This window comes from Trachinotus anak, unplaced genomic scaffold (assembly GCF_046630095.1).
Source record: "Trachinotus anak isolate AG129_WGS33_773 ecotype Australia unplaced genomic scaffold, CSIRO_AGI_Tana_v1 ptg000003l, whole genome shotgun sequence".
Lineage (NCBI taxonomy): Eukaryota > Metazoa > Chordata > Actinopteri > Carangiformes > Carangidae > Trachinotus > Trachinotus anak.
This window is the reverse complement of record NW_027273854.1, coordinates 3929926-3942335: the sequence shown is the minus strand read 5'-3', so window position 1 is coordinate 3942335 and position 12410 is coordinate 3929926. Positions and strand designations below refer to the sequence as shown.

At 39.5% G+C, this 12410-nt stretch overlaps 1 protein-coding gene across 1 annotated transcript; it reads right to left on the bottom strand.

Moving 5' to 3' along the window:
- Window positions 1-3242: 3242 nt before the first annotated feature.
- tbc1d17 (TBC1 domain family, member 17) lies at window positions 3243-12410 on the bottom strand. The gene is made up of 17 exons (XM_071467150.1): window positions 12294-12410; window positions 11000-11095; window positions 10838-10915; window positions 10626-10737; window positions 10356-10539; window positions 10084-10195; window positions 9497-9667; window positions 9252-9377; window positions 9051-9154; window positions 8826-8920; window positions 8600-8716; window positions 7290-7390; window positions 6746-6845; window positions 6195-6292; window positions 5187-5303; window positions 4998-5084; window positions 3243-4046 (listed from the first exon to the last, which is right to left on the bottom strand). Exons 1-17 carry the CDS (start codon window positions 12318-12320, stop codon window positions 3885-3887), a joined length of 1887 nt encoding a protein of 628 aa, XP_071323251.1. The 5' UTR covers window positions 12321-12410; the 3' UTR covers window positions 3243-3884.

The following is a 12410-nucleotide window of genomic DNA, read 5'->3' as shown; positions in this document are numbered from 1 at the left end:
ACACACACACACACTTCACACATTCACAGGGTAGACACACTTTTCACACACTCCCCAGGGACTCCTCTGGTGGTCACAAAGGGGTCGCACTCACCAGTGGAGAATACAGATTGTATTTGACACAGTCATTACAGGTGGCTTTTCACACATTAAGGTTTCAATGGCAGCTCGTGTTTCAAATTGGACTTAAATGGACGACCACGCCACGATCACCACGACTTGATTTCAGCTGAGCATCAATAATTCATACTCTGCTCATCGCGGAGATGAGGATCATTTCTACTGACTACCACTAAAAGTCGATTCATGGTCATGTATGCAACATAAAAAGTAATTTAATTAATCTTTGATGAAAAATAAACTTCATCAATCAAGCCGAACATGTTGAGGAAATATATTACATTCAATAGGGAGAATATAAAGAATTTAATTTAAGTGACTTTGTTGTAACTCAAGGAGGCATCATTTTAAAGAACCGATTCTTTCCTTATTATCACAGATACTGTGGTCGAGGAAGTCTTCACACCCTTTAAAAATAAAAGCAGCAATACTGCAACATAGAAATACTAAATTTCTTAAAGTCACAACATTAAAAGTGAATAAGTACCATTCGTAAATTGTACTTAAATTGTAAGATAAACTCTGTATGAGAACTGAAAGAACAGAAAAACAGTGTTATGCTATCATTGATTGATTGTATTATTGTTGCTGATGCTTTAATGTGTGAGTGGTATTTTACCTTTGTAGTTTGACCTTGTTTTAACAATTTTATATACGGATTTGTAGTTTAATCAGCACAAGATCTCCCTCTGAACTGTAGACAAGTGGGCTACAAGTCCTGAAATGGCATAAACTGAAAATACTGAGGGACAATAGAAGAACCTAAACTTTAGGTACTTTGTTACAGTAACAGCTGTCAGTGGTGCTATAGTGATAAATATAAAGGGGGATGTAATCAGCAACATAAAACATAGAGACATAAATAAAAAAAATATATTTCATATTTCAATCTCTGTGCAGCGATGACGATGCTCCTCTCTGAAGACGCTGAACAACAGAACTGATGGGACTCTGGTGTGTTGACCTCATTTTGGCGACATATCTGAAACAAAAACTGTTGACCCACAGACTCAGTCTATGGACCAACTCCAACAGGTGACATCATGGTGACATCAACCTGATGACATCATGAATGCATGTCTTCATGCTCCTATTTGCACCTTGGGGAGACACACTCACAGTGAATTCACCTCATACAGTTGTATATCAGCCCCAAAAGGTGAATGAACTCTACTGATAAAAAAGAATTTGCATTTACAGAACATGCTTCCACATCCCTCTTTATCCCTTAAATAATAATAATGATGTTTATTTATAGAGCACCTCTCAAAACCCAAGTCTAAAAGTCACACTGGGTGGCCAATTATTGATTGGATATTATAATAGAGTAGATAAAACCAATTCCAGTGATATGAGAGGGATGAATTAAAGAGAAGATTCAGGTAAAAGAAAAAAATAACACGTTTAAATCAGGATAAACTTTCTGATTCAATAGAGTGTTTAAGATAAAGTTACGCAATATTACAGGGAGCGTGAAACATAAGGGACAACGAGCCTGGAAAACTGACTGAATCAAACTGAAACCTGTAAAATTATACAAATACACACCCAGACTGGAGTCATGCCCCGTGACTGAAACTTCAAACACAGAGAGTTTATACGCAGCCACATCATCTACTGAGGATAAGAGCTTTTCTAAGACACTCAGCATAATGACGAGATGAAGAGGCCGTAATCCTGCAACACTTGGTCGATTGTAGCATGAGTGAGAGAATATGGGGTTTAAAGCTGTCGACAAGGCCTTCGCCCATAAAACAGGCTTTGAGAGGCGCTGAAAGCAGATTGAGTTTGAATGAAGGACTAAGTAAGTTTGGCTCTGCCAGTCAAGTGAGGTCAGGTTGGGGTGGACAGGGAGGAGGAGGAGGAGGAGGAGGAAGAGGAGGGGGGGGGCATGAGAAAGAGAGTGACAGATCGCCGGCCTGTTTAAGCTCCCTGCTAAATTCATACGTCGCAGCTGTATTCAAACAACATGGATCGAGGGGGAAAGAGACAGCAACCAGCCAAAAGGGGAGTGCAGTGGGTCCTGAGAAGGGGGCGTGGCTCCCCCGCCCCTCATTTTCCAGCTCATTTCCCGGGACAGTGGAGAACAGAGGTCCTATTTTCCCCTCCGCCATTCACCTCGCACAGACACCTGCTGGCCGGTGGGGGAGGAGAGGGGAGAGGGCAAAGTTTAACCAGTTCACAAGTTAAGACACCACATAAACAAATCGCTGTTACTGTTACACTGGAGTTATTATCATTTATCAGTCTGATCCCAAAACACCAGTTTTCACATTTTACCCTTTTGGTTTTTTAAGCAGCTGATAAAACAAGTTTTATCAGTTGCTTATTAACAGTTATTGTAATAATAACAGTTGTTTGTAATACTGTACTTTTTATTCCACTACATTTGCTTTAAAATTTAAGTTACTAGTTAAGTTGTAGACTAATGTCTGACACACAAAACATATGATCAGATTAACTGTGGTACTGATCCTTTAATGTAATACAATTCTGTAAAAAGTACTCCATCACAACTAAACGTCCTGTATTTAAAGATTAAAGTAAAAATCCATAAAAATACAAAAGTATTATCAGTGAAATGTTTTCATTACTTTATACAGATTGTTTATTCTAGTGGTTCCCACCCTAGGGGTCGGGTCCCTCCAGAGGGTCACAACATTAATCTGAGGGGTCACGATATTATTAATGGGAAAGAAGAAAGAACAAAGCTCTTCTGCGTAAATCTATTTATTCTTTGGGCTTTTCTCTAATCTTTGCTTTTTTTTCTAAATTAATTCATTTTACATTTTTAGGCCTCAACAGATATTCATATGAAAAAAGCTGAGAGCTTCAGAGGGGAACTGTCTGCCAAAAACTCATATGAAAGAAAACAAGGAGCCTAACTCTTTTGGTGCAGTTTCAGAAGACAAAAAGGTTCGGAATCATATTTTATAAGTTTATCATGTTTAAAAAAATAATAATAATAATATATGTATATATGTAACTAAAACTTTGAAATAAATGCATTGTAGGCAGAGACATAAAATAGAAACACTTAGTTCCTACTGTATTTTCCACACTGAGAGACTGACTGGTAACTCAAAGAAAAACCAAAATGATCTGTTTGAACACTGCTTCAATAAGATTCAACCATTTATTTGGTAATAATCAGCAGATGAAAATATTATGACATTATACTGATAATTACAAGGCTTAAAATATTACCACGCCGCATGTGAAAACTATAAGGCATGCAAAAAATTTGCATAGGGCTGGAATGGCATCGTACAGTACTAACACGGTGCTGCCAGTGAGTTAATCCTTCATCTTCTTCCCTTTTCAGGAGTGGTGGCGCAGGGACGGCGGGGAAATCTAAATCAAACTCAACAAAAAGCACCGAGACAAATGTGACAAGCAGAGATGAAACAGTCGTAAAAGGTAAAACAGCAGCATCAAAAAGAGGGAGGAGAGAAGAGAGGATGGCAAAGACAGAGGACATGTAAACAAGCCGCAAGCTGTCACCCAGAAGACGGAGGCAACGATCATAAAGAAAAAAAAAACACTGCAAGTACGACTATAGTGTTTAAACATGTTATAACATTCATGGGTACATTAAAAGAAAAAAAAAAAACCTTCAACAGCGCCGCCTGCCTCTCACAAATAGTAACAACAGTCTTCATTCATTCACATAGGATCATACACAGTATATATATATTTTTTCATATATAAATATCTTCCATACAGCTCTCGGTCAGTGTGAGTCCACCAGCTGACCCACAGCTTTAAGGGTAAGTGGAACCATGCGCTGAACAAGAGGAGGCAGCTCCAGCCTGGGACGGGCTGAGGAGGCGCTGCGTCTCGCTGGCCTGGGAGTCTGGGCTGTCCTCCTCAGAGCTGGAGGGGATGTAGAGACCCAGAACCTGCTGCACCTTGAGAGGGAGCTCCTGGGGAGGGCAGAGGAGGCGAAGAGGGGGGAGGAAAGAAGGTGTTAAATTCAAGCGCAATTCGTAATTAAGACAAAGAGCTTAAATCACCCGAGGACCCAGGTTTGTTTCTGTTGAAATTCAGCTGATGGACATTAAAGATGATAAACTCTGGATTTTTAAGTGGGAAAGAATTACAAACTAGGTTTGATTTCAATCATTGTAGTGGCAAATGGATGGATTCAGAAAAAAGGATAAACACTATAGAAAAAGAATTGAGCCAATCACATGTATTTAAATACTCGTGATTGATTATTATTGAATAAATGCATGAAAATAAGAATATGACACGTTAATTATACCTTGTGGAAAGAGAAAAAATAAAATTTTGTATTCATGTTTTCCACCTGACTTTCAAAAAGGAATTTATAAACAGACAATTCTCAACAAATAACACCTAAAGAAAGACCTGTGTGTATGAGATAAAACTGTAAAGTTAACAAAAGTTGGGGAAACAAACACAGTCTGCAGCAATGATTCTCAACTTTTCTGCTCTGTGACAGTTTATAATGAAGAAGTGTCGACTTGTGACCTCTCATGAACAGTTATGACCTTTCAGTGTTCAAGCAAAGTGTCATATTTTTCTTTTTCAGACTGTTTCATGTGAAGGATTTTAAGAAGCCAGGAGAAGAGAAAGTTTTCAGTAAAAGCAAATATTAGAAATATAAGAAGAAGTAAACATAATTTGATCCCTTGTCCCTGAGTCCTGGTTAGAAATCACTGCTGTAGAGGTATGAATGACCCTGAAGCTTCTCTCAAGACTTTCTGCATTAGCTTTTAAAACACTGATATAATACTAAGATGTTTGTCTTTTTTTTTTGCCTTTTAAACAAAAAAGTTGGAGTTGCTGCTCCAACAACTTCATGCAGAATTGTGAGATGTCAACACATCAACACATGCAGCACTTGTTACCTTGCACTGGATCAGCTGCAGGTAGATGGCCTCTGCTCCGCGCAGAACGCTCTGCAGATCCAGCTTCATTGTCAACTCGTTAATGTGCTGCAGATCAATCACAACGAAAGGATTATTCCACAGATGAAGATGTGTTTGTTTACAGACAAAGTCACTGAAGTCAAAACATAACACACATGCACCACACACCTTCAGGATAGTGTTGAAGTCGTGGTCTGAGCCAATCAGCTCTCCTCTCTGGGACTCCAGGATTGAACAGGCGATCAGCAGGTGGAAGTTGTCGCATGGAAGACGAGTCCACAGGACCTGAGGAAGAAAACAGGAAGTTACAAAACAACACCATGCTGACAGAGAAGATACACTATAACGTACTATTACAAACACTACAGGATGTTTTCAGTTGTTTGAAAAAAAGAAAAACAGAACAAAAAATGAGATTTGTCTAAAGGCATGTTGCAGCGAAGTTTCACAATAAAATTTACTTAATCTTTTAATCAAGAATTTATCTCAATAAATGTCAAACATTTTAGCATGAATGTTAAATGTTAATAATCTTACACTAACATGAAGTTTAACATATTCAGGGTTTAATCAGTCAATCAATCAATCTATTAGACTTTATTTTTGTAGCACTTTTCATACAAACAATGTGGCACAAAGTGCTTTACAGAATAAAAGCAATTCTCCCACCACCTGTTCCCATCCACACACACAACAATCCAAATGACCAAATTATACATAAAAACAATAGAAATAAGACAATAATAACAGGAACAAACACTATCATGAACCTGATAGATTTGCACTGTAGACAGGAACAGAAAGATAAAGATAGAGTGATAAACATAAAATAATAAAACAGTAAAACAGGAGGGGATGTATAGAAGTGAGTAAAAGTGGTAAATAAAAGTAGAAATAGAATAAATAACCACAAAGGTAGGGTATGAAAAGGAAAACAATCCAGAAAATAAACATAGAATGAAAGGACATAACAGTAAAACAGCCCAAAATGTGTATATAAACCAGACTAAAAAGTAGGTTTTGAGTTGGGTTTTGAAACGATCAATAGGCTCTGCTGCCCTCTGCTGCCCTTAAGCAGTGAGGCAAGCTTGACTGTCTTTACCTCACTAGCTTTACCTGTTTTAACATTATAAAAACATTCATGTGTATCAGCACAAGCAGCTGTTGTGCACTCACCTCCCACAGAGTGAGGATGTCCTCGAAGGAAAACTCCCTCTTGAACCAGATGAGCAGCCAGCGGAAGCAGAAGCACAGGGAGCCACTGTCCTGAGAGTCTGAGGGACAAAGAGAAAAGTTTTCAATTTAGAGACAAACAAAATAAATAAGCACATTTTACTTCCCTGTATCCCTCTAACAGAGATTCATGAATCCCAGTTAATGCTGTGCACCCCAACTGCAGACGCTTTTTTACATAACTATATATGACTATATATATATATATATATATATATATATATATATATATATATATATATATATATATATATATATATATATATATATATATATATATATATATATATATATATATATATATGAATGTATAACCCAGAGGCTGCATTATGTAGAACAGCCTCTTCTCTGCTTTATTCTTGTTTCTGCTCTACTTTTCACTGTGTTATCCTTTTGACTTTTTCTACAAGTGCCCAGCTGTGCCTCAGGGCTTGTTAGGTTTTATTTTAGTCCAATCCAGTCTGAGTGGATGAATATTAGCTTAGCTGACTAACCCAGGAAGTCACACAGCTCCGGGTCCAGAGCCTTCAGCAGGATGCTGAGCTGAAGGAGCTGCTGCTTCATGGCCTCCTGAGACTCTTCAAAGTTCTGGTGCTGCAGAGAGGAAAACAGCAGAGGCCTGTTAGTCACCAGTGAGACTCTGCTGGTCTGTGTGAGCACATCGACCATCGCAACTTTTCAAACATACTGCTATTTATATGAGTGTGAAACTTAAACAAATATCAACCTGACAACACAATAAGAAAAAGTGTGCTTCTTGTTTTTAGTTTAACCAGAACAGCTGATCAAGTCATTACAGAATCCTTTCCTAATAAACACGAATAACTACAATTTGCATTTAAGCTTTGAGTCAAACTTTCAGTTCTGGTTTTAGTGTTGTTGCTGATTCTTCGGAATCACTATCGACTTCTGGAGCGATTCACTGTAACACAGCTGTGCAGTTAGGAATCTGAACGTAATTAGAGGGACGACCAAAACTAAACTTGATTTTGACTAAAATTACAAGGCCACAGGCCTCAGAGAGACATTTCTACTGACCACCAGCTCCATGAAGCCCGTCAGACACCAGAAGGACTCCACCTCGTTCTGGGTGATGAACAGGAGCGGAGAAAGGAGGTCGCTCATGCCCTGCACATAACCTGGACAGATGGAGGAGGAAACAAAGGGAAGAGTCAGAGGGATGTGGTACCTGTGATTAGAAAATCATATCGTCTCTTCAATGATCTAATAGTTGATTATAATCAACAAAAAAATGACAGCGTTCAGAGATTTGCTGCAGAAACTGTGGTGTAATATAAAACTTTTCAGGCAGGAGAAATGTTTCCCAGTGTAAAAATGCTGCAATTTGTGAATCTCATCATTCATGTCCTGGCCTCAGACTAGATCTCTTAATTACTGTGTACTTATAAACCTCCACACAGGCCAAGCCTGTCAGGCAGGAACCTGTTTCCATGTCAGAGTGTGAGACTAAAGGAGACGGTGCTTTTGCTGTCAGGGAACCTCAGCTCTGGAACGACCTGCCTGATGAACTCATGCTTTGTTATGACCTCTTTTAAAACACTGTTTTTTTAGAAGACCTTTTCATAACCTTATTCAAATTGGGCCAATGTGTCTGTTTATTTATGTGTCTATATATCTATTCATGTGTGGCTGCAGTCAGGCTGAAACAACTAGTTGATCAAAAGAAAAACAAACGGCTACTATTTTAATACCAAGACAGTGAAAAGATGTGAAACATTCTCTTGATTCAGCCTCTAAAATACAGAAATGATCTGTGTTTTCTGTCATTTATCATTGTAGATTGAATGTCCTCTTGTTTTAGTCTGTTGGTCACACAGTTTGTTCCACTATTTTTTTAATTTAGTTACGTCATTCTAACTGATTGTGAAAATAATCAGTAGTTGCAGCCCTAGTCTGCAGGTTGGTCTCTGCATATAAATAACATGCAGGTTGTATGTTTATCTTTTTTCCTGTTTCTTTTTTCCCCATAGAGCGCTTTGAAAACTCAGGCTTTCATAAATGCTACATAAATAAACAATTATACAATACAATTATTATGATGTGTCATCCATGACTGAAATTTTAAATAAAGATTGTTGTCTTGTTATGTTCTCCACCTATGAATCATGTGTTTTTCAGACATCACTGTTAAGTTGTGTTTGACCACTGACGGCTGTTCACTCTGGCTTCTGCTGCTTACGGCAACCATCTTATCTTGGTCTCCAGTGCTAAACGGCATGAATATTAATATATTCAATTTAGTAATTTATATAGTTTATATCTGTATTGGCACTGAAGATGTAACGGCAGTGTACCTCTGTTTGCCAGCCATTTATAGAAAAACATACCAAGATCAAAGTTGTACATGCAGTACGTCATCAGCACATCATGAAGCAGAGTCAGTCCTGGATTGTCGTTCCCAGAGAAGAACGTATTGTGTCTGTCTGTCCTGCTGACATCTCTCTCTGTCACAAAAGAACAAAGACAGTTCAACTTCAGCATCAGTCGCAGCCCTCTCTGATGGATATGGTGATGAACAGATCTGCTGTTTTTTTGACAGATTGCAGAGCTGACCTATCAGGCTTCTGTAGCCTCTGAGGAGGGAGTTCCTCATCTCCTGCTCTTCACTGACCGACTTCCACTGCACCTTCATTCTGAAATACTCGTCCCTGCAGACACAGAGGGGCATTAAAGGGGTCTCACTATCATAAAGGAATAGTTTTTATGCTGATCCAGAAATAAAGGTGCTTTTTAAAATGTCAAACCATCAAAAAGAGGCAAGGTGATGAACACACTAACGTTTTGACCCGCAGGATGTCCTCCCGTTCTTTAGCAGTGCTGTTCCATGGGTAAAAGCCCAGGAGGAACTTCCAGACATCCTTCCTTAGTGATGGTATGATGCCCTGCAAGAGGCAAAAACAGTAATAAAAAAATGTGCATCTGGTTGAAAGACATAAAGAGGAGGAGATAAATATACTGTCCCTGTATTTACAGTCTTACCCCTCTGAATACGAGCTCTCTGATCTTTTCTGGGTTCTTGACGCACCCCTCAGGGTCCAGAAACTCTTGCCACTTGTCCAAAGGTTGTCCCCTGGTTACATCTGGTCTGGGACCGAGCTCTACCCCCTTGATGGAAACACATAGACAAACATAAACAACTGATTCATGTCTCTTTTTTGACCTGTAATCTCTATGAGTTGCACACTAATGTCTGCCCTTTGTTTTTTTCAGTGTCTTTCTCTTACACAGGTGATGAGCTCAAATCCAGGCTCTTCATCAGACTGGGGGGGCAAGCTAGGATCCTGAGTAGTGCGCAAGTGGGCAGGGGAATCTGGAGGCCGGAGGGCCGCTCTGAAGAAATTAGTGACTTTGGAAAATCCACCGAATGTAGTGGCGTAGGGGTCCTGGATGAATCTCTGTTCAAGTAGAAAGACAGAAGAATTACAAAGGGGAAGAGTAGCAGAGGTGTTTTACTCTGAGTGACAACTGCAACAACCTCAATAAAACTTGTGTTTCTGACTTAACAGGGAGACATTTCAGTCATGTGCTACGACACAGGCCGTGCTTCATTAAGTGAATGTGTGAGGGGAGGTTGGGATCTTCAGTGACTAAGTTGTCAATTTTTGAACAAGTATGGGCTGGAGTGTGACCTTGACCAGTTAATCAGTATTGATCAAAAGGCTTATAAACCCCAGATTTATTTTATGATCAATGTGTGCTATGATGCAGTTTAACATAAAAACATTCTTGTTCCTTTAAATGGACCATGTGCTACCTTCTCCCGGCTTCTTTCTTTTAACTACAAATAAACGATGAAATAAAAATAAATTACCGAGACAAGATCCGAGCCTCCGTCATCAAGGAGCTGCAGCTTATCGAAGGACTGAGACAGAGCACCTGAGTCATGCGGGTAGGCAAGAAAGAGCCGCCCGTCAACTGGTGACCTGATGATAACAACAGGAGCCATGTGATGTTTTTCCACTCATGTGATGTGTCAACAAAGACATAAACAACTCTGTCTGAAGCTGGACATCAGCTGTTTAAAGAGATGAGATGAATTCTGACACACCAACTGCTGCTGGGGACAATGCTGGCAATACTTACTGGTCCAGGATGATGTAACGATGCAGAGCCCTAAGAAGTTCCCTGGTTCCTCCTCTGTGGAAGTGCAGAGGAGGCAGCGGGTGCCCCCCTCTACTAGTCAACACGAGGAAGTTTCGACCCAAAGAGAACCGGGCCCTCCGAAGAGAGTACAGCTCTGAGAGAGGCAGAGAGAACGACCACTGACCTGCAAGCAACATAAACAATATTTAGTTGCACGTGTCCTTTCTCAACATAACTCTTTACCCAAAGTGACAGAAGTGTAAACTGCACCTGACTCTTTGACTGGGACGTGTTCTCGATCTTTCTTCACAGTGCTGATAACTGCCCAGTCTGGCTCATAACCAGGGTCAAAGTTTGTGTCCTCCTCCCCTCCTTCTCCATCCTAATTAGTAAAAAAAAATAGTTGATGGTACTTACATTTCAACCAGAAAATATAGTAATATTTAGTCCTTTTCAGGTGTAGCAAACTTGTGGTTACTCACCTTTTTGGAGTAGAGTACAGCAGGGGCATTGCGACCCTCATCCTCCAGTGGGCTCCACTCTAGAGCCGGCACCCCAGCCTAAAACAAAGACATGGTTACTAACACCAGTGCTTTCCTGATTTCCCTCTTTGTATCAGGCTTGACTCAGACATATTTGCTTACCCGCTCCACAATGCGGATAAACCCTGGGATGGTGGTGTCCTGGTTACTCCGCTTGGCATTTGTGTGGAGGTACACCCCTTCCTTCTCAAATATCAGCTGAGCGGGAAAAAAATCCACCATGAATGTAACATTGTAAAAAGTTAGCTGAGATAAGAGGATGGCTCACCTCTATTATAGTAGCACGCATGGTTAGTCTGTAACTGTATCTAATAGGGTTTTAATCAAGGGTCATGCTCTTAATCGATTAAACTTAATCGATTTGTTAACTATTTGATAAATATTTTCCCATAACATGTAAATAGTGAAAATTCCCAATTATAATTTCCCAGAACCAAAGTCAACTTGTCTGACAAATAGTCCAATATCTAAATATATTCAGTTTACTATCATATATGACAAAGAAAGCAGTCACTGGTTTGTTAACAATTAAACATGTGATCATCATACTAGTTGCCTTTCTCTGCTGCTTTCCTGTTGTCTGTTATTCTCTTATCATATCTAGTATGGATTGTTCTTAACTACTCTTCAGTGTGTTGTGACATTGTTTGATTGATGGATGTTAACAGCTTTAATCTGTTGTGTTCCTTGAATTTTAGGAGATATGCCATTTGATTCTAATTTTTAGGCTGCCTTTCAAACAACTGGTCGGGAAAAAATTGATGAATATTAGCGTTTTAGGCTCTGGCCTTAGATATAACGGTGTTATATGTCCACCAAATTCTAATTAACTAGTACCTACTTCTCCAATTTAATCAAATTTCTTTAACGTTAAAACATAAACTGTAATATTACTGATCAGATGAAACAAAATAATATGTCCAGGGACCAGAAGTGACTCATAAGTTATGGCTGAAAAGTGAGATCACATAACCGAGCTTGTAAATGACAAATCACATGATTTCAGCGTCCCTGGTCTATCAGGTCACTCGGCCACAAACAAAAGAAAAACTCGGAGAGAAAAACTTAGGTAACTGCTGTTATGAGCTGATATCGACTGACATAGTTAGCAAGTTATCATGTCTGTATGTTTGTAGACACAGCTATCGGCTAGCTGTACAATAGAGTCTGACATTTCACATATAAGCCAGATGACAACACGTAGCTGACAGGTTTATTTTGACCAACATTATTGGGACTGCTGGGAAACGATGGCTAGCTTGAAGGGTTGACGTGAGCTAACACTGACAAGCTTCAGTAATTCTACCAAAAATACCGAAGACGAATTGTGGAGAAAGTTGTCACCTTTCACAAATTGAAATACTGGCTGTAAATTATTGTAAAAACTGGACAATACCTTGTAATCTTCAACGTTTTGCTCCATTCTTCCGTCGCCTGTGTCCCTGCTTCGCTCAGCCAAAACAATGTTACGTCACACTTCCTGCTTACAGTAAGCCCCGCCCTCCAGGAGACG